Below are 26,104 nucleotides of genomic sequence, written 5' to 3'. Positions count from 1 at the left end.
TTCCTTCAGATCACAAATCATTAATGGTCATGATGTGTGTTATCTAGGTGCTAGTTATCCGGTATTCAGCGGTATAGTTTTGTTGAGAAACTTGTGCGAGCTAAGGACTAACGAGGTCTTACCTTTCAACGTGTGATTTCCTAACACGGTTGCAGAATCATCCCAGCTTCAACCAGATAAATTCTCTCGAGAAAAATATCTGGTCGAGGCGGGAATTGAACCCACGACCTTCCAATCATGAGTCGGGCGCACTACCACCCCGGCCAATTCCACAAGAAGTTGGAATACTTTCCGCATACTTGGATCTCCTATGTGTAGAGGTTGTATTTACGGTTTCCGACATCAAAATCTGACTCGACAACAGAACCCTGAATATTATGTTTACATATGAAGAGTTCAGGAGAAAAAAGATGAGTGTCCAAGATGCTTCATTTTGAGAAAACGTAAATTTAATTTTTCAAGACTCCTAGTAAATTGCACAATAAAACTACAATATTTTTGTTCACATTATGTTGCAATGCACATATAACTTGTACAACCATCAAAAACAAAAAAGTGTTTAAATGTATTGATTTGAAATAACACAATAAAAAGTATTTGAGTTCAAAAAATATCTAAAAATGGAATTAGGCTCTGAAAATGTGGAATAACCGATATAATAATAATAAAGTCTTTATTCTACATAAACTACTCTATACATAAAACTGAAGAGATTTTCTAATATGTGTGATACCTAACAAAGATAATAATAATAATATGCTTGGGTAGTACATACTTTAAAAAATGCAATACCAACCAACTGAAATAAAAATTTAAATTGTGCATGAGTACAAACTATGTTAAAATGGAGGATATAAAAGATATGTGTATATAAAAGAGTGAAAGTCAAGTTTATAAAAGAGTAGACATAAAAAAAACTTAAGAGATCCTTAATAAGTAAAGATACTATCGTTAAAATATTCATCCAAAGTATAATAGGGTCTATCAGATAAAAATTGTTTGACTAACTTCCTGAATTGGAAGTCATTATATTAGCAGATCTTATGTTCATAAGCAAATGATTGTACATTTTTCCTATTCATATGAAATTGAAAACAACGAGGAGTTACCATTCTTGGATGTCTTAGTGAATTAAAAGTAACCGGAGTTTAGAAATTGATGTCTATAGGAACCTTCCTCTATAACTAGAAACTCGGCTATCTGATAACAATTCATGAAAGCAGTGACTTATCTGATGATACAAATTATCGCCCCATATCCATATTGAGTACCATTCCAAAACTAGTCAAAAGCAATATTACAGATTATCTATAAAAAAATTTCTCAAGCGATTTGATTCAGGAGCAATATGGATAATCAGGAAATTCATTGAACTAACCTTTGTAAATTACATAGACTACTTATTGGATGCCCTGGAGACTGGGTATTAGGTAGACTCTATCTACACCGATATCTTTAAGGTATTTGACAAGGTTAACCAAAAGCTCTCGCTACATAAGCTATGTAGCTATGGCATATCGTGGTCATTTCTAAAATGGATTCAAGATTAGACAATAAACCCCTTTTTTTATTACTTCCATGAATGAACGTAACGCAGTATGTTACAAGTACCTGAGTAGGTAGTATCAATTGTGATTACGTGGGGTATATAAATATTAGAGAAAAGAATGAACTTTCAGTACGTTATTCAATACGAAAAAGCTACCGTGTTAGCAAAACATGTGATATTTTTTAAAATAAATTTTGCGGAGATCAAATCGAGTAGTAGTTTATGAAATTATAGTAGGTAAGGTAATCAGGAAATGTAAATTTAGGGAGAATCTTTGTAAATATTTGACTTTTCAAAAAGACATATTCAAGGTTCATTGTTCTCCTTAAGTTGAATGTGAAAGTAGTATGCCTTTAAAATTTCTTGTTCACTTCAAAAAATGAGTAATCCTAAAGACGAGATGATGGAAAATGAAAAGTCAATTTTGTGAGAAAATGAAACAATGCATTATCCCAAAATTATTGAACACAGCACGGTAACTATGGCTCTTTTGACTTAAATTCACTATTCATTTTAATTTTATAGATTAGGTAACCGACTCTCTTGAGATTTTCAACTATTTTCTATAGTTCATTTTGTTTTCATGGTGTAACACCAAGCCATGGTGTACCACCATGGCTTGTTGATAAATTATCATTATATGAAATAAGCTGTGGGGACTGTAACAAAAAATATATCACTCACACTGAGCGACCTATTAAAACTAGTTTCAAAGAACACACAGCCCATATTCTATTACAGATATCAGAAAAATCTAGTATCACTCAACATGCATTAGAGAACGGCAAATAATAAATAAAAACTGTCTTAAATTGTTGTGATTGGTACATGACACTAGAAATTTGGATGCTTTGAAGAGTCTGGAAATACCAAAGTATGGCATGAGAACTATAAACAATGAGAAAGGTCTTATTTCATACAGCCTACTGTTTTCTTTTATACAAATTGCTCTGTAGCATTCACAAGAAAATTTCCTGCAAATTTTTGTCCGAACTCATTTATGTGTGCCTAGAAGTGAAAGTATAATATACTCTGATATAAAGATCAGATATTTAGAATTAGGAAATAATCTACTTAATTTCCTGAAGATGCCAATTTTAGTGAAACAAATGTGGAGAAGAGTATTGCAGTCCTTTGGTTTGAGAGCAGTACTTGTTTTGGATTTAGTCTACGCCAGAGGATCCAGTTTTATCTTTCATTGTATAAAGCAGAGGTTCTCAAACTTATTTTGTCTACCATCCACTTCCAGAATTAATTATTTTCTAGCGCCCCCAATATTTTTTACTTTACTACATCTTAAGAATCACAATCGTAGTCATTATTTTAATAATTAAATTATGTGTGTCACGTGAACATAAGACTTTCTGATGAAGGTAATGTAATCTGCAACCAATTTCTCTTTTTAGTTAGCAACGTTTCCACAGCACTAAATCCACATTCACACAAATACGATGATGGGAACGCTATCAAAAATCGTTGAACGATGGACCACAATCCAGGGTACAATTGCAGCATTGACTTTTGTAGCCAAAATTCTTGGTATCCATTTTTGAATTTTATTTTTATTTCCTCGTTCGTTATCAGTTCTATGAGTTCTTCTTCCAGCTGGGGTGATCCTGCTGTGTTGATATTTGAAAAAGGATCCAACACCCAGTCCAGTTTTTCCAATTTTAAAATGTCCTGGAATCGTTCTGCTAAATCACTGTGCAGGTTCTCCAAATGTTGACAGTAAACAAGCAAGTCGTCGTTGTTGAAGGATTCTGCTGACAAATTAGGGAAATTGCGAAACTCACGTCTGCCGATATTATTCTTTATAAGAGCAATTTGGCTACAAAAGCAGCAACGACATTTCAAATTCAAATCGTCATCTTGAAGTTGGAGATTGACATCAATAAATAATTTATAAAGGTCTGTCAAGTTCGCAATATCATTCTTTGAAGTGATGAGGTTGTACAATTCTTTGTCTTTTTTTTTCCAAGGACTCTATTATAGAGTCAAATAGATTGTAAAATAGAGTCTTGATAACCAACGCACTTCTGTGAAATAGCAATCGGTTGAAATCTTCATCATTAGCAACACAAAGCTGATTATATAATCTGTCATTAAAAGAGCTGTTTCGGATTTTATTGACTGCTTTGATGATATATTGCAGTGATTGAGAGAGACGCTCACTAAAAGTTTTCGCAACCAAATGTTGCCCTTGAATGACGCAATATACAGCGAGTACATCTGGAATTTTATTTTTTAAGTACGCTATGAAGCCTTTGTGACGTCCTGTCATAGCCAGAGCTCCATCCGTAGCAGCTGATATAATATTCTTCAGTGGAATTTCTTTCCCATCACAAAATTTTTCCAGTGTGTGGTTTCTCCTTTTGTATCCGTCTCTAAATTTCTGGCAAATAGTAGTTGTTGATATATTTTCTCATTATTGATTAACCTCACGTATGACAACAACAATGCTTCATTAGTTGGTAAAATGGATTCATCTAACTGAATTAAGAATTTAGAAGTCTTCCGATGATTGCACAATGACTTCAATATTTTCAGCCATCTCATCAATTTGTCTTTGCCCGGAACTATTGCTCAATGGAATTTTTTGGATAATATATGCCGCTGGTTTATGGAGCACAGTAGTTATTACTTCTTTTATTGCCGGTACAATTATATCCTCTCCAATAATAATAATAATAATAATAATAATAATAATAATAATATTTATTCGTTCATAACGATCATAACATGATGACATAGAACAAGTCAATAATAAAAATAAAAAATAAATATGATAGATAAAATAAAATAAAATAAATAAAAAATAAATAAAAAAATAAATAAATAAAAAAAAATCTAAATACATAGACAGAAAACCCCGTTGATTGAAACAGTCGATTATATGATTGAAACCGTAGGTACATCAAAATTAAATATAATTATGAACTGAGCCACATTTGGTAATTGTGTTGGCATTCTAATCAACCCATGAAGGCATTAACCAATTATACATTACATAGGATCTTTCAAATACTCATCAACAGAGTAATAGGCTTTGTCAATTAAAAGTTGTTTCACATACTGTTTGAATTCTCTCAGCGACATTTCTCTAACATGAGTTGACAATTTATTAAATAATTTAATACCCATATAAAAAGGACTTGATTCGGTCCTGGCCAGTCTGTGAATTGGTATTTCCAATAAAGTTAAATTTCTTGTACTGTATTTGTTTCTATTCAATGGAGCAAACAATTGTCTGTCTGATTTTACAAACATCAGTATCTGGTAAATATAAATGCAAGGTAAGGTTAAAATTTTTAGGATTTTGAATAGTTCTTTACAGTTCGTGCGTCTACTTACTCTTTGAATATTTCTGACAGCTCTCTTTTGTAAAATAAACACCTTTTGCGCTTCACTAGATAAACCCCAAGCTGATATGCTATATGAGATTAAAGAGTGAACATGTGCATGATAAAACATAAGTAATACAGATTTGTCCACAATTTTATTAAGTTGATACAGGCAATAGCACATTGGTGATATTTTTTTGCACATTTCATGAATGTGATGATTCCACTTACAATCTTCTGAGAGGTTAAGTCCCAAGAATTTAACTGATGTTACTTGTTTTAATGAACCATTTGATGCTTTTAAAAGTAAGCTGTGATCATACCCTTTTGGTGCATAACTAAATCTTACAAAAGAGGATTTTTTATCATTGCAAACTAATTTACTTTTGGAGAACCAATCCTGTGCTTTCAATATGTCTATATGAGCAGAGTCAACTGTAGCGGAGATGTTTGGTCCATTTACCAGTAAGGTTGTATCATCTGCATACATTACAACATCACCTGCAAAATCATTGACATATATTATATAAAGCAATGGTCCCAGAATAGAACCTTGTGGCACTCCCATGGTATAATTACAGTGAATAGACTTAAACTTGTCTATCTCAACATATTGTGTTCTATTGCCCAGGTAACTTTCAAACCATTTATATGGAATGCCCCTAAATCCATACTTTTCTAATTTATCTAGTAGGATTTTATGGTTAACCAAATCAAATGCCTTACTAAGATCCAAGAAAATACCCAGGGTTCTCTTTCCTTCATCTAGATTATTATATAGTTCATTAAGAAATGTTATTATGGCATGCGTTGTTGACCGCCCTCTTCTAAAGCCAAATTGATTTACATTAAAGAGTTCATGAAGATCAAAAAAAGAAATTACCATGTGTGCCACACACTTTTCATAAACTTTTGCAAACACACTGGGAACAGTGATGGGCCTGAAATTTTCAACCTGAGTTTTATCACCTGTTTTATGTATGGGTTTTATTTTACCGACTTTCAGAATTTCAGGGTAGATTCCTTCCTCCAAAGAGCTGTTAATCACACAAGTTAATGGTTTAACAATATATGTTGAACACTTTTTTAACAGACAAGAGCTAATATCATCATTACCAGTAGTATGTGTAGTTTTTAGATTACTTATTATACGTGTTATATCTGTTTCTAGAGCAGGTTTGAAGGAAAAAGTAAAAGGATTGAAATCTTTAAGTGTGAGTTCATATAATGGTTCTTTTATATTGTTCGAAAGTATTGTTGGAATACTATTAAAATACTCAGCAAAATGATTTGTTATTATCTGGGTGTCCTGAACAATATTGTTATCTATATTCAATTGAATGGTATTCGATCTCATCTTTGAATTTTTATTTGTTCCTATTATATTCCAAGCAGTTTTGGCTTTATTTTTAGAGTTGGCAATCAGGCTATTATTATACTTTTTTTTTGCTACATTTAACAGATGTTTGTATAGTTTCTTATATTTTTTATAATAGGCTTTGAAATTTTCATTTCCTGTTAGAGTTAGGGCATATATATTCTTCAAATTTTTGCCAGAAATTAGTAAACCTTTTGTTAGCCATGGTTTTTTTTTGAGTTAATCTATGTTTTAGTTTCACAGTTTTCAGAGGAAAAGCAATATCAAAAAGGTGTTTAAAAGTTTGAAAGAAGACCTCAAATTTTTCATTTGCGTTTCCTGTACAGTGATACATATCCTCCCAATCTTCATTATGTAATAATGATAAAAAGTACTCAATATTGTACTGGTTATTAAGATCTCTAAATTGGTGCAGGGGTGTTGTTTGAATGGCTTCATCAGAATTAATGTCAATATGAATTAGTTGAGCATTTTGATGATCACTGAGGTAATTATCAACCACCTTGCTATTATATAAACCTATGTCAATATTCGTGCAAATATTATCCAGACAATTACTTGCTCTTGTTGGAGTGTTGATGGTTGATGAGATATTATATGAACTAAGAAGATCTCTTAAGGAGCTGAGGTTTTTGGATTCATCTATAAAATTTATATTGAAATCTCCACACAGTATGAGATTAGGATTTTTATATTTTTCTATTAAGTTCTTAATCATTTCCTCAAGATTATTTAGAAAAATGTCAAAGATCCCATTTGGACTCCTATAAACTACTATTACTAAAGTATTCAACTTACAATTGTTCAATACATCTAAATTACATTTAATTGCTGTAACTTCAAAATCTATTTCAATAGATTTGGTTTTCACTGTTTCGAAATTTATATTATTTCTAACATAAATGCCTACTCCTCCATGCAATGATTTTGTTCTACAAGAAAAATTAGCATTTTTAAAACCATCTAATCTAAGAGATGAAACCTGATTGTCACGAGCCCAATGCTCAGACACACAAAATATGTCACACTTGTTTTCTTCTAAAAAAATTTCCAATTCCAGCAATTTGTTACTGATTCCTTGCATATTTTGATGAGCTAAAGTAAAAACCTTTGTGGTGATAGAACCGAGAAAGTTTTCATTATTCTGCGGTGGATTTATTATTTTGTCAATTTCTGCATTTGATGTTCTAATTCTTTCTATGCACAGTTCAGGCGTTGTTCGCTCACTAGAGGATATAAAAAATGATCTTCTGTGTGTTGTTTTCCTGATTCAGCTTCCTTTAGTTCTGCAGCAAGTGAGTGTTCCCCATATTCTTGAGTCTCATTATCTAGTGATTCTACCTCGCCCGTTCCTAAGTTTATGGGTACATTTGTTATATTCGTTTGCTTTGTTTCTGTATTTTTTTGGACGAGAAGACTTAAGATAAATTTACAGATATACCATTTCCCAGTTCTTTTTATATTTTTTTTGTCTCGGTGATAATTCATCTTTTGAAGTACATTATTACACTCTATTACAGTTGAGGTCAAGTTGTTATACCGTACTTCTTTCATGAGAGATAGATTACTATTGTATATTGTGCTGTTAATGTATTTAATATCATATCTGTAAGGCTGTGTTATGATTATTAGATTGGTGTTGGATAATGTTGAAGAGAGGTGCCTTATTGGAAATTCATGGGTATTATTTGGCCAGATGATTACAGTATCAGCTTTAGTGAAATCCTTACTGATATTTATTGCTGTTGTTATAAGTTCACTGTTCATACAATTCGTCTTCAGAAATGATTGGACACTATATCTGTTATTTAACTGTCTTCTCAGGAAACCTGCCATGTCTTGTCCGTAATTTCCTGCTACAAAAAGGATTTTTTTTTTCAAATCTATTTCAGCTGCTTTCATTCCTTCTAGATTTTTAATATGTTCGTATTTGGTAAGCTCTTCAATTCTTTGGTTATCATAGTAGTCACTTTGGTCATCTTTATTGTTGTTTATACTAACTAGGTTCCGTGATTCACATAAAGATGCATCCATTGATGTTCCCCTATCTATTTTCTTTTCATAGGCCTTACAGCTCTCGTTATTTATTTTAGATACGTCACTGGATTTTGTTAGAGATGAGTCAGTAGAAGTTCCCTTATCTCTTTTTTGCGTGCAGGTCTCTGTTTGGGTATCAACTTTTTTTGTTTGTTTGACTCTCAGTTTTTGGATCTGCAGTTTTAGTTCAGATATTAAATTTTCTTGCTGTTGTATCAGCTCGTTCATTTCCGTTTCATTTCTTGTGGCGTCCTCGACGAATATTTCATGTTGTTTTTTCAGTTCCTTGATGTGCTTATTCTTCATTTCACTTTCTTCACCGAGTTCTAATAACGTTTTCTCCAAACTGCTAATCTCCATATCATGGGTGGATTCGTCAATGGTTTGTTCAGAACAACACATTATTTTATTTTCTCTTAACCTTTTTAATTTTCTATACCTTGAAAGACAACTTTTATGAAACACACTATTGCAATTTACGCAAATATAATGAATGAAAGGTTTGTTTTTACAACATTTAAAGGATAGTGTTTCTGTACATGACGCCATCTTTGTATAATAGTGTGAGGTTTACCTGTTTGAGCAATTAGCAAGATATTGTAGGAAGCTCAGAGTCCGTCTTCGTCTTGCTTAGAAGCCACTGAAAAAAGTTTTGTCACAGTTGGCTGAGCTGAGTGTTTCTTTTCCTGTTCTTGAAAATAAGTCACACTTTTGTCTTTTTTATCTGAATGCATTTTATTCAAACGATGTTGTAGCCTTGAGGGTTTCATCGCTTCATTTGAAAATGTTTTTTGACAAAGAAGGTACGTACATAGGCGAAGATAGATTTGTGGGATTTTCAATAAATCCATATTTTATATATATCGCGTTATACTGCCGTTTCTTTTTTTTTGCTTCCGACATAATTTTGTCTTCAAAAATTCCGAAGCACTACCTAGCTAGTCGCTAACTAAATTCACTTGTTTTCGTAATATCGTCGAATGACATTACTGGCTGGATAGCGCGCGCGCTTTTATATGAGGCAACGGTGGGCCTAGTACTTTCGAGAACAGAGACCAGAAACTTCTTGCTTCGCATAGAAGTTTACCGCCATCTATTGTACAGTTTGACAACTATCGGACAGGAAATAGTTACTCTCTAGTCCCCTACATGGCGTTACACAAGGAAACGCACATTAAGCGTAAAGGAGCGGTAGAGTTTGCGTTAAAAGCAAAAAAACATTTTTAAATCAGCCAACGCCTCTCTAAACCGCTTCAACGCCCCCCAATCTTCTCTGTGCCCTTTACTGCCCCCCTATAGGCCTCCATCGCCCACAAGGGGGCGTTATCGCCCACTTTGAGAAAGACTAGTGCAAAGGTTTAACAAAAATCAACAGTTCCTTAACGATGTTTAATGTTATTCCATATCACTGAACTTGATGTTTTGAATGCATACATAATACATATTTTGATTTGACTTGTTGCTATTGGGCTCTAATTGAATAAATCACTTGCTAAACTTCAAAACCATCTACAACTTTCTTGATTGGGGGATTTTCAGTTCTTGTATGCCAAACATACACCTTTGTACAATTGTCAGCTAAAGGTTCTAATTCCTCCTTTGTTGTAAAAAAACTGAGGAATTCACTCTCTTGGAACCCCTTTTCCATCTTGTAAGAAAATTTTGCATCTGTTTTAGTCAAAATCAGGTCCAAGTTGATGGCAAATCCCGCCATATCTATGGCAAACGGTCTGTTCGGTCTCCAACCACTTTGGTAACTTTTCACTTTACCTGAAATAAGACAAATCTTACAACTAAGTGGGGGTATATAGGATGTTTCCTACATACGAAAAAAATATAAGGGTGTTTCTAGGGGTTAATTAAATGATGGAAAAGTAGAAAACAAAACCTTTTTCTCCTGAAAACATCAATCTTAAAAATATTCCTTTTTCAATTTAAATTCAAAATAAAATATACATGAACATAGGACATGCATGGTTTTCAAGATACAGGCTACTGAACTTCTCTAAAAAAACATGTTTTGTATCATTATTTTGAATATCCTTTATCCGAATATCCACTCAACTACATCCAAAGTCTTCATATCTAAATTCCGGTAGATTTTTTCGTCTGGGGACATTTTGAATATGTAGTCTACACTACCTCAGTGGCAGATGAGGATAGTCTAAGAAATTACATATTCACTGGATGTGACATAATATGAAATGCAACCAGAATCTTTTTGCATGTTCTTCAGTTATTCCAAAGAAGAACTGATGCATGTGTTTTGGCAGCGGGTGGTCATTTCTAACAGTTTTTGTAGATACATCTAAATTTAAAAATTGCTTACTTCATGTATCATCTACATAGCAATAAGAAAATTAATGTGTGATCAAAGCATATGCAATAAAGTGTTTTTTTTCAAGAAACAAACCGATAACTTTATCCGACCAAAAAAAAAGGATTTTTTATAAACTTTCAACACCCTTTATCTTGGAATCAATGCATTTCAAAACCAATGTTTATGTGAACTTTTTTTCATGAAATTCGTTCCTGAACACGCTCTTATATTTTTTTCAAAATTAGGAAACACCCTGTAGAGTCTATCAATTCACATTAGCTCCAAAAGTCTTGATACTTAATTTAAATGTTTGAGCATGAATGAAAACTAATTATAAAATTTTGCTGAAGTTTATAATAACTCGAATATTGTTCCAGTTGCAGAACCCGTTTTAATGCTCTATATTGGGATTTAATTTTTTAAAAGTTCTGCAAATTACCAATAAGTTTTATCCATATGGTTACAGTTGCAGAGAAAACCTTGGAATAGTGAAAACAATAACCCAAATTCCGGAGGAGGGATAATTTGCCAAAAAGTTTTTGTACAGTTTTCATTAACTTAGATACTTATTATGATTGGAATCTTTTCCAATCAAATGCCTTATAAAAAAATTGGACAGGAAAACAGGACAAATTTTCATTTTGGAAAAGTAACCTATAAATTCATGTACTCCTTGAAATTTTATTTTTATGTCAAAAATGGTCATTTAGTTGACATGGCATACAAATTAGTTGGTTTAAGGGACGGTAAATATAGGTAAAGTAAACATAAGACCTTGGACCCTAATTCTACAATAGGGGGTTGATCTAAAGTTTACCATTCCATGAACTTGACTGATTTATAAGGCATGAAAAAAATAAATGACCCCTTTCAATATTAAAATAAACTGATCTTGTGCGAACCATACAGGAATTTTTTCACCTGTGCATTTAGGGTCACTTTTCTTAAACTTTTTTTTAAACAAAATTCATAGGAGATGATATAATTTACGAATTATCTGCCTCTTATAGAAATCTATTTATTTTTTTGTTATCAATGCAACAAATCATTTCATCTCGATTTTCAAAACCTTCTTTTTGAAAAAAAGGGTTACAAAATCATTCGTTATTTGATTGTTCTTTTACATTTGGTTTTTCACTATTGTTTCAAAACTTTTGCATTTATTATGAAATTTTCCAAAAATCATGTCTAGATTGTCTAGTCTAAAAAAAAATGGATTCACACTTACCTGTTACATGATCTACTATTGGAGTTTCCACAGTCCAACCCGCCACTAGACCAACCGGCCAAACTCCAACCTTTTTTACTTTCATAATCTAAAACAAAAAATAATGAATTGATAACTTCACTTTTTATCAAATGACAACATATTTTAAAACTGTCTTCTTCAAAGTTACTTTTCACCTATCAAGTTTTCCAAATTTAAAAAATTTTGTCACTTTTTTTAGTGATAATTTTAGTTTTTTGATTTTCACTGTACATAGAAAACAAAGTGATTACACATGCGTCATTTACTTGATAAACCACATCCTTTTTATCTGCCACTGAAAATAGAGACAAAATAGTTATCATTCGCACTTAATCAGTGAGAGCTCTTATTTCTGATAATAGCTTACATTTGGTACATAGAAGATGCTATTCCAACGCAAGTCGTCGGCAACTTCTCAGATGTTGAGACCAATTGATGACATATTACTAACGATAGTCAGTTTAATGTTTTTAATTGAAAAGTTTCTATGGTTTCAATGCTATTATACTTTGGGCATTTTGTATTTTACACTAACTGAATTTCATATCATAATTATAAATTTCAACCACATACAAACTATGGCCAGAATGAAGTTTATAGGTAGAATTTTGAGATTAGCAAACACCTACAATTTAGATTGAGAGCTTTTTAATTCTTCTTTTAAATTATTTCAAAAGACTGTGGAAAGATTGTAATCGATTGGCTTATTTTCGCCTTTATTTTTTTAAATATTTTTTTCTTACATCTAGCTGATAGTTATATGAGTATTGTTACATTACATGTGTAAATTTGTTGATTATTTTGTGGAAAAATAGGCAATTCCATAAATAAATGACTCATCTGTTTAATATTCAGCATAATAAAATATTTAAAATGCCAGATATCGAAATTGTGAAATGGAATATGAAATGCGAAGGTCACTTATCATTCATTCATCTTTTTCTCCATACTGGTGAGTCCTAGGAAGCTAAAATTTGGTATATAGGTGCTTTTTAGGTTTAGATGCCAAGTAAGAAATGATTTTTAAATATTCCAACTTGGACACCCCTCGTAGGGGTAAAAGGGAGGTATTTACATATCAAAATTACTTTTTCATCTTTCTTTCTCCGTACCGCTATATTTTCGGAGACTGAAATTTTGTATGTAGGTTCGTTTTATACTCGTATTTTAGATATGCAATAAGAAAGGATTTTTAACTATTCCAACTGTGAAGCCCCTCCGGGTATAAAAGGGGCGCGTTTACATATGAAAATTACCATTTCATCACCGTTTCTCTGTAAGGCTATATTTTTTCCAACTGGGGCGCCTGCCGCGTGGAAAAGAGGCACTTTCATGAAATAAAGTTACATTTTCATCACTGTTTTTCCATGCCCTTACATTTCTGATGGGTGAATTTAAATTTAGTATCAGCATTGCACCCGTATAAAGATCCACTGACCCTAATGGAGTATAATTTTTGGTGTAAACAGTTAAAGACTACTTGAATTAGCTTTAACACAAGACAAGACTCTTGAAAGTATGGAGTCTGAACCTTAGTAGAGAATTTAATTTTTATTGTAGCAAAAATTTTGTCCACTCAAATAGAAAACTTTCTTGATATCTTATGATTATGATATCATGCTAACATACGTCAAAAATAATTTAAATTAGTTCAAATATATAATTCAACGCTTTTGAAATATAAAACAAAGTTTAGACAAAAAAAAAATAAAATGAAATCATGCACGGCAGTTATAATTCGATGGATCATTACTAAAGTCTATCCAAATCCAAGATAGAGTAAAACAAAACTGAAGCGTGATGTTCACGTGATCGCCCAGTGTCAGATGGAAAGGGCAACGTTCATTGGTGAATTCGCCTTCTTGGTACGAGTTCGGTACCAGCACAGGATTGTAATCAGTCGTTTGTGTGACGTGCGTTATAGTATATTGCTTGAAATTGTTTTCCAAGTACAGTGTCCAGTACAGACACTGCTGATGACACTGTGAGCTATCCTCTGAGTCCAGCCAGGAAACGATCCAAAAAAAGACATTTGAGTGTTGAGATGAAAGAAGTGATTTTAAATTTGTTCAAGAAAGAGATGGAAGAAATTGAGACATCGACTGTCGACGAAGTCGTATCGAAAGTTTCCGATAAAATTGGAGTGTGTTGCGCTTCGATTTACAATGTTTTACGGGAATATAAACAAAATCATACATTTTCCAAACTGAATACAAATCAGAATCGTCAAACCATTATAAAATCAATAGATAATGCTGATAAACATGCAATGAGAAGGAAAGTGCATGAGTACTTTTTCAGAAATGAAATACCCACGATAGACAAAGTACTCACAGAAATAAATGAAGATGTTTTATTGCCAAGTTTTAAGCGGTCAACATTCCATAAAGTATTGAAACATTTGAATTTTGTATGGAAAAAACGAGGGCGCAATAGTTTATTATTGGATAGAGAGGAAATTGTGTTATGGAGGAGAGAGTATTTGACCAAAATTAAATATTATAGGAAACAACGGAGAACAATTTATTATATGGATGGGTCGATGAAACTGTGACCTCTTCTAGGAGGGCCTTTCTAGATGGACTATCCACCGGATTAACAAATCCATCAGGTAAACTTATATTTATATTAAGACCTGCCTCAATCTCAATATATAAAAAGTAACCCTCGTATTTGTTTTATTTACTTACATATCTCTTCATAATTTCAGGTAAAGGAAAACGGCTTATTATTTGTCACATCGGCAATGAGAATGGGTTTGTTGCTGAAGGGCTGTGGTGTTTCGAGTCAAAGAAAACTGGAGATTATCACGAAGAAATGAACGGTGAATCTTTCGAACAGTGGTTTTCCAAAGTTCTACCCCATCTGGAGGATAATGCTGTGATTGTAATGGACAATGCACCTTATCATTCGCGACGGTTAGAGAAGATTCCGACAACGTCTTCAAAGAGGGTTGAAATCCAAAATTGGCTGCGATCAAAGAATATTAGCTTTGAAGACTCAATGCTAATAGTACAGCTACTAACAATTGTCAAGGAGCGCAAGCTTGAATACCAAAAATATATAGTCGATGAGATGGCAGCAAGCCAAAACGAAATTGTCCTTCGCCTGCCTCCATACCACTGCGAGCTCAATCCCATCGAGTTAATATGGGCGGATGTGAAGAATTTTGTAGCTCAGCATAACACCACGTTCAAATCTGCAGATCTCAAAGTACTTTTTGATGAGGCTTTGAAAAGAGTCACAGTGGAGAAATGGGAGAAGTGTGTTCGGCATGTGATATCGGAAGTCCAGACAAAGATGTGGAAGCTTGATAACGTAATAGAGGCACAAATCGAGCCACTGATGATTCAGATTGGTGAGGATGACACTACTGACGAAGAGACCAATTCAACCAGTTGAATAATTTTGATTAATATTCCTTTTGATTTTACATAAAATAAAAATTATCAATAAAGAAATAATTACGTCTCTTTTCATATAATGCTTGAGTGCGCTGTGAAAAATCCAATGAAAATCTTTTTATATTACACATATTATCTGCATTTTTCCCGTTAAACTGCAAAACTTGTGCATTTCACTCGTTATTATAATAAAGTTTCCCTAAGTATGATATAGCATTTGCGATCAACAAGATGTTGGTTCTGAATACGACCCTGGCCAATTCTTGGGATTTTCAATATCACGTGCATGTCAATGTTTACATCCACTCTATCTTGGATTTGAATTTGCTTTAGAATACTAGAATAAAAGAGACAGCTCCATCTGATAAGTACTCTTCGATATACTGTAGTAAGTTTCATATCAGAAATTGTTTTATTGTCCTTAGGAACCTCTTAGTGAGGATGCTTTTCAGGATGAAAAATACTAATCCACACTTTTTTATAATTCCTGACTTTTTTTAACCGGTTATATTGTATAATAAGATTATCTTTTAAGTGAGCATTATGTGAATTAGTATTGCATACTATATAATAGGTGCTTAGATTCATCTTTATACATTCAAGGCATTCGTAGATATACTGTGTTGGAACAGCTGCGATTTCTAGTTCCCTAAACCATATTTTAATATCTTCTCCAAAAGTTAGATGTAGCAATTTGTCTCTGAATACCAAAATAATCACAGTAAAAGTCTTCATAAAGAAATAATGACTAGAAGAGCGCAAAGTATACCTTCAGTAATACCTCAATAAACATTGTTTCCCAAGTTTTTCAAGAGATACTCAACAATGTGATAGGTTATCTACGTGAGATTTCCGAGTTGAAGTAGAATCAATAACTAATCCAAGAATTCAACATTTCAGTTGGTTTCACTTTCATGATGTCTCAAAAACAATATATACATTTTTGAGTCTTTCAAACACAGTCTGTTTCAGTTGAACCATTCAACAGCTTTTGTCTGTTTATGATTTTTTCTTGTAGTTCAACAGGATAATTTTATTTCTGTCAGTGTTGTGTCATCTATAAAGAGAACCACCCCAGTGTTCAGCACCACCTGTGGAAAATCAATCATATAGATCAAAAATAGTAACGGGCCCAGCAACAAGCCCTGAGAAACCCCATGCAGTACTGATAAATCAGAAAAATATTTATTGGAGTTTGCTTTCTGTTATTTACGGAGAAAGTGACAAGCTGAATTATTTTTGCATCGAATACAAATTTCTCAAGTTTCGATAACAGAAAATCAGTCATCAGTCAAATGCCCTTGATAGGTCACATAATAACCATTCAACAAACTTTTTGTCAAAACTGGAATAAATAGTAGATATAAGTTGACTTATTGCTAGAGCTGTGGATTTGTTATTAGGAAAAACCTTATGTGGAATTAAGTTTGTTATTTTCAATTTACATATTTTTCCATAAATATTTGACGAGATAGATGGTAGTGATCTCATCTTGTAAGATGCATAATTAACAAGTATGAAGTGTGCTAAGGTGGGTTTTTCAATACTTTGTATCAATTTATTTAAAATATTGAGAAATTTGATTGAAAATTTTACCTCTGAAAACAATTTTGTATGGTAAGTGTTGTCATCATCCATGAAGTAAACAATTCCTCTATCTCTACCAATTTGAAGATTATTTCTTATCCAGGAAAGGGCCATATTTCTTTGTTCGACTCCCCGATGACGCTTCCATCTTGGGTCCTATAAATTGATTTTTTTTCCATACATATAAATGCCTTATTTGCTCAGAGACTAATTTACAAAATCTGCCTAAAAAATGAGGTGAATAATATTCCTTTTTCCCAAACAATATTTTTATCTACTCAATCGTCGCGAAACGCCGTCCTTTCATGGGTCGCTTTGATATTGGGAACATGAAAAAGTCGCAGGGGGCCAAATCTGATGAATACGGTGGCTGAGGCAGAATTACGGCGTTGTTTTTGTTAAAAATATTACGAACAAACAATGACGAGTGAACAGGTGCATTATCGTGATGTAAAAGCCATTCGCATTTCTTCTTGCAAGCGGCGCATACCTAATTTCGAAATAATACTCTTTGTTCACACGAACACGTTGCAAGAACTCCTGGTGCACTACTCCATGGTAATTGAAGAAAACAGCGAGTAAAACCTTCACATTTGATCGAACTTGGCGTACTTGTTTGGTCTTGGGTCTCCTGGGCTCTTCCATAGGAACAATTGGTCTTTGCTGTCGACGTCATAACCATATGCCCATGACTTGTCACTAAACATGCAAAACAGCTGAAACTGTAAACATATGTTCGAGACGAGTGTACCAACATAAATTTAAAAAAAATCAAATGTACGTAGCCCGCGAAATTTGAACATTCACCTTATTTTTTTAACAGACCTCGTATGTAACTCAGTAAGTGGCAATTTTAAGATGAAATACCTAAAAATATAAATAATAACACATACAAATCATTTGTCAAAACAAGTAAACTAGATACAAATCTCTAAAATAATATTCTCCTTAGGATAAACAAATAGAGAAATGTCATCGTATCTTATTTTTCACAGGTTTGATTTGATAGTAGAATTATGACACCCTGAATTTCATGAGACAACTCAAATGGATATGTAAATCAAGTACAATGAACATATTCTAAAGACCGAAATGAAAAATGAATTGACAATGTGGTGTCAATTCATTAATTCACATAACTTCAAGAAAATAGGACAACAATCTTTCAATGAAAACCCCTTGAATACCAACAATTTATATAAGATATTCAAAATTCTCAAGAATATAATGGAATGTTTTTTGTATAATAAGACATTTTTAATTCAAATGGAAACATTATCCCATTCTCATGAATTTCAATGAAATCAATGCGATATATTGGTAATGCGTCTAGCCGCGTTGACTAGCTATTGTTGACAAATACGACTTTACTTGTTTGCATATTCTGTTCATATAATTGAACAATATATTTTCAAACAAATGTTCAAGCTGAAATTTCTTGTTATTGAGGTAATAAAGGAGAAGGTGGGAATGTGGACCCCATTTTGTTTTTGAGGTCTAGCGTGAAAAGTAAAAGGAATACAAATCTGAATAACACATCACCGGGTATCGTATTTATTTGGCTATATATGACTTACTATGGAATAAAGAAAATGCAACAGTATATTAAAAAATCAATGTATTCTAACAAAGTATCAATTTAAAAATTTGAGATCAAGTGAGGGTTACACGACACCCTGGGGCCAACTTAAATATACCGAACTCAACCGACAAAAATCGCAGATGTAATATTCGACTTCAAGGACTTGTACAGTCAGTGTACAGTCGTAATATAGGAATGTAGGCTTTCACAGCTGACGTCAATGTTTTGGTTGGTTTCCGGGTTTTCCGTGGTCTTCTTTGGTTATAATCTCCAAACGTTTCAACCGCAACTGCGGCAGTCATTCTCAGTGGCGTTGTCGAAGTACTCTTATTGACATGTCAACTGAAACTGAAGCTTTCATTTCTGCCATGTCATTTATAATGCTGATTTTTCGCGCACTTTCACTAATGACGGGTTCGTGCATACTTCCCGCGCGATTTGAGTGACTTGTCTTCGTTTTGGTGCTTTTCAATGTTGTGTGCCAGATCTTTGGTCCTGTGTCCTCAGGTACTAGCGATGGACGGGCAATATGTTCATCACATTCAGAAAAGTCGGTTCCTATGACTTCTTTATTGTCGGAACTAGTGCTGGATATCACGTCTTTTTGGTATCGGTCGGAACTGCTGGCGTCATCCTCTCCACCATTTCGGCTACTTAGAAGGCCGCGTCAACGTTAGCGCCCACGTCCACGCCAACGTCCGCTTCCACGTTTACATTCGCACAATTGATTTTTGTAGCGTGAAGACGTTATCACTTTTGCTGTCGTAGCTTTTCTTCCTCGGTTTGATGTCTTGGCTATAATCTCAGGGATAGGCTGAATGTCTTGCGACAAAACAAAATTGCTTTCTGACTCGTTAACTGCAGAACTTCCTCCCGGAATGTCTACATTAAAAGGAACGCACTGTATGATGTTTTTGCAATAAAATCAACTTCAGTAAAATTCTGCGGATCGAACGGATAAATGCCAATGGCACGAAACCTGTTCACTGCAATTTCTCCTGTAGTGCTCTCAAGATAAGCTCGGCCAAAAAGCTCAGCAATGTCGTAAGCCTTCAGCATTCTTTCTTAATTAAACATAAACTTGCGAATCTTCTCTCTGTAGTGACTATTAAGGGCACCCATGAGAGTCTTATCTAAACATCTAAATTGCGAGTGTGATTATAATGTCCACGAAGAATTAGAAATACAGTAGGATTTGTTTTTTCAATGAAATATCTGAACCATTCGGTAAACAAATTACCTTGGATCCAACCTAATGGATGAACTTTGCCAATAAATCCCGGGGGAGCACCTTCCATTAGAGGGTCCGTATAGTTTTTGCGAGGGAATATTAACATTGGTGTCACGAAACTGCTCGATGCACTCATGCAGCAAACAAGTGTGCATAGTGATCCTCGTTCTGCAGCACTCAAAGCCCCTATCTGTTTTTTTATCAACGACTTGTGGTATTTTTAACTGCACAATAGTCAGTAATTGACTTTTTTCATTTCAGCCTCCAATAAAACAAAAAATTCTTCAACCGCTTCACGTTAATCAAACATAATATCTGACTCTCCGCAGCTAACACTTGATATTTACACAATTATTGCATTAAATGTAGCACAATAACAAACTTTTGGTCAGTACAGGTTTGAAATGGTACAAAAAACACGAGGATGTGCTGCCTTCAGATTTTTTTGGTATTATTTCAAAGTTGACATATTTTGTTTGTCCCTTGGGGGCTATCTGACTTGTCCATTTAGTCCAAGTCTCCAGAAAACACTGCAGCCTCTTGGGCTTATCGCGTTTATTCTCCCATCTTCTCATGACCCCCATTCCATCAGTCTCGTTCCCTGTACTAGTTTGTACAGGTTCCGTGTTGGATGTTCGCCATATTCTTCTGGACCTAATTTTGTATGTCCATATATTGCCTGCCTCCTGTGATTCAGTCCTCACATTCGCATAAGATGTGTAGAGCTGTTTCTATCCCTTCGTTGCATAATCTGCAGCTGAGGTCTCCGTTGTACAGACCCATTTTATTCAGATGTCTTCTAAACGTTAGTAACCCTGTAATTATTCTGAGCCGATCCCTACTATATTGAAGTAGTTCTTCGGTTCTTTTCTCGAACAGTTCCCTAATGAAGGTTCTACTGTGTTTGTTGCCAGGTACTTTTGTCCAGTACTCAATCAATCAATCAATCAAACTGTACTTTATTGTCCAAGAATAATTATTCTTATTGACAAAGTGAGTAGATAACAATGAAGTGGATATCCACTGTGTCCAATACATATGAGAGACAAAAAATATGAAAATATAAAGCTGAATAATTATATATATATATATATATATATATATATATATATATATAAAAATGTCCATATAAATAAACAGAACCATGACAAATAGAATGATGACATTCACTCACATATATTCGAAACTAATTACAAAACAATATCTAGACATGAAGTTGATACCTATATCTTTATGCAAATATAAATGATTAAAAATGGTCATTGTAATATTCCTGCAGGTCATAATACGCTTTTGAAATGAGAAATACTTTTATCTCCTTCCTGTATTTTTTTTATTTCCGATTGCTTTAAAATGTTCAGGCAAATGATTGTACATTTTTTTGCTTTCGTATATTATTGAATTTTTAATTTGAGTTGACCTAGGTATTGGCAAGGAGATATGGCAGTTATTTCTGGTGTGCCTGGGATTTAATGGGTTATCATTCGATAAATGTTGGTTGTGAATCAAGCATACAGTCTCCATAATGAAAAGACATGTAAGCGTAAGAATTTGATGCTTGATGAATAGTGGTCTACAGTGATCCCTTGCTTTGGCCTTGTACAAATAACGGATTGCTCTCTTTTGTAGAATGAACACAGAATTCCATAAGGTTTTCCTACAAAAACCCCAAAAGGGTAGTCTGTATCTAATATGGGATTCTATGAGTGAAAAATATGTGTTTCTGCCAATAGCTGTACCAAGCTCGTTTGTCACTACTCTAATAGCATAACAGCCCGATGCTAGTCTTTTTTTCAAGGACGTTATATGTTCCTCAAACCCTAACTTTCTGTCAATGTGTATACCCAGGAATTTAGTGCTCGTTTTGTTTTCTACTTGATGTGTTCCTAAGACCAAGTTTTCGAATTCGAATTTGAAGGTAATTATATTAGTTTTTTCCACATTGAAACAAAGATTATTTGAGTTACACCAAGATTCGATTTCGCTGAGTTCATTGGAAATAACTGTTTTTAGAACATCCACATTTTTTCCATGCCATAGGATAGTGGTATCGTCCGCAAATAATGTGAATCTTCCTGTGATTGGTAAATATGTTAGATCATTAAGGTATAAAAGAAACAATATTGGTCCGAGTACCGATCCCTGAAGAACTTCTGATTTGACAGGAGAATAATCCGCTGCAACTACCTCGCCGTGATTCAGGCTGAGATAGACATTTTCAAGAAAAGAAAATATAGCGTCAGTAGTGCTTTTCGAATTTTGAAAACCGAATTGACATTGCGACAATATGTTATATTTCTGTAAGAACTTCATCATTCTATGTTTAACGAGTTTTTCTATGATCTTCGATAGTGTAGATAAAAGGGAAATTGGACGGTAATTTGATGGATCGTCATTTGCACCACCTTTGTGAAGTGGGATTATTAATGCTTCTTTCAAAAAGAATGGAAAAATCCCCAATTCGAAGGACTTATTTATACATTCTGCCAGGATATGTAGTGCAGTATCAGGTAAACTTTCGAATATATTCACGGAGATTTCATCTATTCCTCCCGATTTCTTATTTTTTAATTGTTTGAATGTTTCTCTCAGTTCGTGAATATCAGTTGGCCCCATGAAAAAGTTATATGGAAGTTCATTTTGAAGGTAATTTAAAGGATCAGTATGATTATCGAAGTTTGCGGTGATTTCTTCAGCTGTTGTGCAGTAATAATTGTTGAGAAAATCTGGGTCAATATTAATAGGAGGTGATAAAGAATTATTTTTCCCCTCTAGTCATTTACTATTTCCCAGTGTTGTCTTGGTGTGTTTCGGCTTTTTTCGAATCTGGATTTATAGTATTTTTCTTTAGCGCTTTTGATAACATCTCTATAAGTTCTTCTATACTTGTTGAAATATGTCGAGAGAAATTCACTATTATTATATTTCCTGAACATATGCAATGATCTCAAGTTTTTGGCTGATATTCGGATACCGTTGGTGATCCACGGTTTTTTGCATGTCCCTTTTTCAAGTTTTCTAGATTGGTGGGCGATTTGTTACTTTCATGTCTTACTTCATATTCATGTTTTGTAGGGACTGTAGTGTTTTCCATTCTTCTTTGATCATCCTTTTTGGTAAATTCCATCATCGAATTGATGTGCATCAAGATAGCTGTGGCCAAGTGCCATTTTCCAATGTTGTTCACTTGCCCATTTCGATTTAAGTTTGATTTTCTCAGAGTCGAATTACAGTCGAAGAAGTGCGATGTACTCAATTTGTTTGAAAATACTTTCTTCATGAAGTATAAGTTGTTTTCATATACTTCTGAGTTTAAATTTTGTCGATAATAATGGTATGGTTGAGAGATAACAATTGTATTTGTGTGTTTTGAATTCATAATGAATTTCTCAATGAGGTGTACATTTGCCATACTTGGCCATAACAAGACTGTCCAACTTAGTGAAATGTCGTGAGTTATGGAGTGCCGTTTGAACTAGTACTTTGTCAGGTGCACCTGGTTTTAAGAAAGACTGAATGTGGAAGTTATGAGACTGTCTATTGAAGCTATTTATTAGATTTCTACCTTGAAATCCTGATATAAATAGTATCTTTGGTTTTTGATGATTCTTGGATTCCAATCTAGAGTGAGTTTTGGGTGTATTCGGCATAGGAACCGATATTATTTTCGTTTCATTTAGACAGGCTTTTTGAGGTGGAAACACAATTTGTTTTACACCAATATTTCTACTTATGCATGTATCGGTTTCTTTGGTTTGTGTATATTTCTTTTGCTACACGATCCTCTGAGAGTTCCTCTATCGTGTTTTCCAAAATACTAATTTCAAGATCACGTTCATTGATGGGATGTTGTTTTTTTAACGTATCATCACAGCATATAATTTGATGATCCTTCAAGAATTTAAAATTGTTTTTGTTTCTCTGTACACATGCTTTATGAAAAATGTGGAAGCATATCGTAGAGATGTAATATGAAGGAACGGGTTTGGTTTTGCAGCATTTGAAGTTGACCATTGTAAGTTATGGTTAATATTTATTCAGGTCAACTTAGTTGATTTTCAGTACGCCACTGAATTAATTCATGTGATAGGAGAGCGTTCTTAGATATAGTATTTTTCGTTATTGTTTTTTTATACTTTTTATACGCACATTCCTTTTTTGCTGCTGAGTTGCCTTCCTTGATAGAATTTGGTTATTTAACTTTTACCACACCTATTATGCACTATTCACAAAAGATTACCATCAGGAAGTTGATCTCGCTTGTGAGTCTTTGTCCGCTGAGTATTTTGGTATACAATTCAACTAATAATTCCTACTAATGCATTAACTACCACGATTATTAAGAGACGTTTGTAGCAAGTCAATCGTCTTGTCGTGAATTTACTTTACTACTCTGTGTGCTTCTTATTGGTCCATGTCCTAATCTGGTTTCGTACCAATGATTTTGGTACCCCCAGAGCTGGTTCAGGACCTACCTATATATGTCTAGCGCATTCATCAGCTTTATCATTACCTGTGATTCCTGAATGCCCTGGCACCCAGTACAAAGTTAATTTGTTCCTGTTTGCAAGTTCATTCAGTTCTTCATGGCATTCCCAGATCAGTTTTGATGTCACCTTCGGGTTTGTCAGAGCCCCTAGTGCGCTCTTGCTTGACATATTAGGTAATGTTCCTTTTTAAATGGAATATCGAAGGGGGCCACAACACCTATGAGGATCACATTACCACCTTCTTCTCTAACATTTACGACTTTTGTTCTCATAATATATTCTTGTTCTCATTAGCATATCAACACTAATTGATTATGTACTAACGAATTTCGAAAATAGTCAAGTGAATGTACTAGACGAACCAAAAATTACTGATCATGCTGTAATATCAATCAAATGTTTCTATTCTGAAAAAATTAATTTTAGCAACAAATGTATGAAAACTGTAAGACGATTAACTAATAAAAATCTCGATATCAATTTAAACTTGATTAACTGCACTTTTCTGCTAAATAGTACCAATATAGATGATATTTTCATTAATATAAAAGAACACTTCAACCAAGTTGTAAATGAGATAGCTCCCTTAAAAACAATTACTCATTATGAAAATGAATTACCCTGGAACAACAACGAAGTCAGAAAACTAAGTAGAGATAGAGACATGGCATATAAGTGTTTTAAACTGAATTCAAGTGATGTGAATTGGGAAAATTTTAAGCTTAAACGAAATGCTGTTGTAAATATCATTAAAAAAAAGAAAGATCACTTTTACTTCAACCAAATTGATAGAAATGTACATAATCCACGTTTAATGTGGAAAACGTTGAAAAACTTAAATAATCCGAAAAAAAACCACAATTACTATTTTAATGGTGTATACTTTGAACGGAATGGACGAAATACCTATATTGATAAAAGACAGTAATGACATAGCAGATTGTTTTAATAAATACTTTCTAAGTAGTATCAACGATATTATCCAAAGTATTGAAGAGTGTGAGTTAGTTTGCTATATTGAAAATTATGAAGATAGCTTTAGTGTCTTCGAACTAATAGACCTAAAACAGCTTAAAATAGTAATATCGGAAATTGATGCTAATAAAGGTTCACCTATTGATGAAATGTATAGTAAAATTATAAAAAACAGTTTTCAGGTAATTGGTCATGTATGTTGTTATTTTATAAATACATCATTAGAAAAAGGTATGGTTCCTACAGAATTGAAGATTAGTACTGTTACTCCAACTGAAAAAGTGACTAATACAAATAAATGTAGTGAATTCCGCCCTATCAACACTTTACCTTGTGCTGAAAAACTGTTAGAGCTACTAGTTTATAAACAACTGTTGCAATATTGTAATGAAAAGAGTATACTTTTTATGAATCAATCTGGTTTTAGATCCAATCATTCATGTGAGTCAGCCATTCAGTTAACTGTTAATGAATGGAAAAGTAGTATGAGTAAAAATATGTTCACTGTGGTTGTGAAAACTGAAACTCTACGGCATAAGGGGAAAAGTACTTGATTGGATTAACAACTATTTAACAGGTAGACAACAACAAACAAAAGTTGGTAATTCATTGTCAGCTCCATTGGAAGTGCAACTTGGAGTTCCACAAGGAAGCATTTTGGGTCCGCTATTGTTTCTTCTATACATAAATGACATAAAGCATTACAATGAATGTGACTATATACACTTGTTCGCAGATGACACGTTAATATCAGTAACTGATAAAGATTTGAATAATGCCGTACAAAAGATGAATAATTCTTTAAATAGAATAACAGAATACCTCAAAATGAATAAATTGAAACTGAATGTAGACAAAACAAAGGGGATGATAATTGCCACACCATTTAAATACAGACAATTTGATATAAATGAAATTCACATCAAAATAGAAAATAATACAATTGAATTAGTTCAAGGGT

General features: G+C 33.4%; 2 protein-coding genes across 4 annotated transcripts in view; both read right to left on the bottom strand.

The window, feature by feature from the left end:
- The window catches only part of LOC141480137 (uncharacterized), a 288,325-nt gene that overhangs the window by 186,597 nt on the left and 75,624 nt on the right, over positions 1–26,104 (bottom strand). The window lies entirely within an intron of this gene.
- Positions 9,681–26,104, bottom strand: part of GlcAT-I (Glucuronyltransferase I) — a 33,569-nt gene continuing 17,145 nt past the window's right edge. For all 3 annotated transcript variants that reach the window (XM_074169969.1, XM_074169970.1, XM_023174037.2), the window contains 3 exons: positions 16,875–17,021; positions 11,854–11,941; positions 9,681–10,075 (listed from right to left, as the gene is read on the bottom strand). In XM_074169969.1, the coding sequence (XP_074026070.1) occupies positions 9,798–10,075; positions 11,854–11,941; positions 16,875–17,021 (513 nt within the window). In that variant the 3' untranslated portion in view covers positions 9,681–9,797. The remainder of the gene's footprint in view (positions 10,076–11,853; positions 11,942–16,874; positions 17,022–26,104) is intronic.

This window comes from Leptinotarsa decemlineata, unplaced genomic scaffold (genome assembly GCF_025532065.1).
Source record: "Leptinotarsa decemlineata unplaced genomic scaffold, Ldec_3_MD MMD2_P_RNA_scaffold_6, whole genome shotgun sequence".
Lineage (NCBI taxonomy): Eukaryota > Metazoa > Arthropoda > Insecta > Coleoptera > Chrysomelidae > Leptinotarsa > Leptinotarsa decemlineata.
Note: the sequence above shows the minus strand (reverse complement) of the source record. Positions and strands in the feature narration are given on the sequence as shown.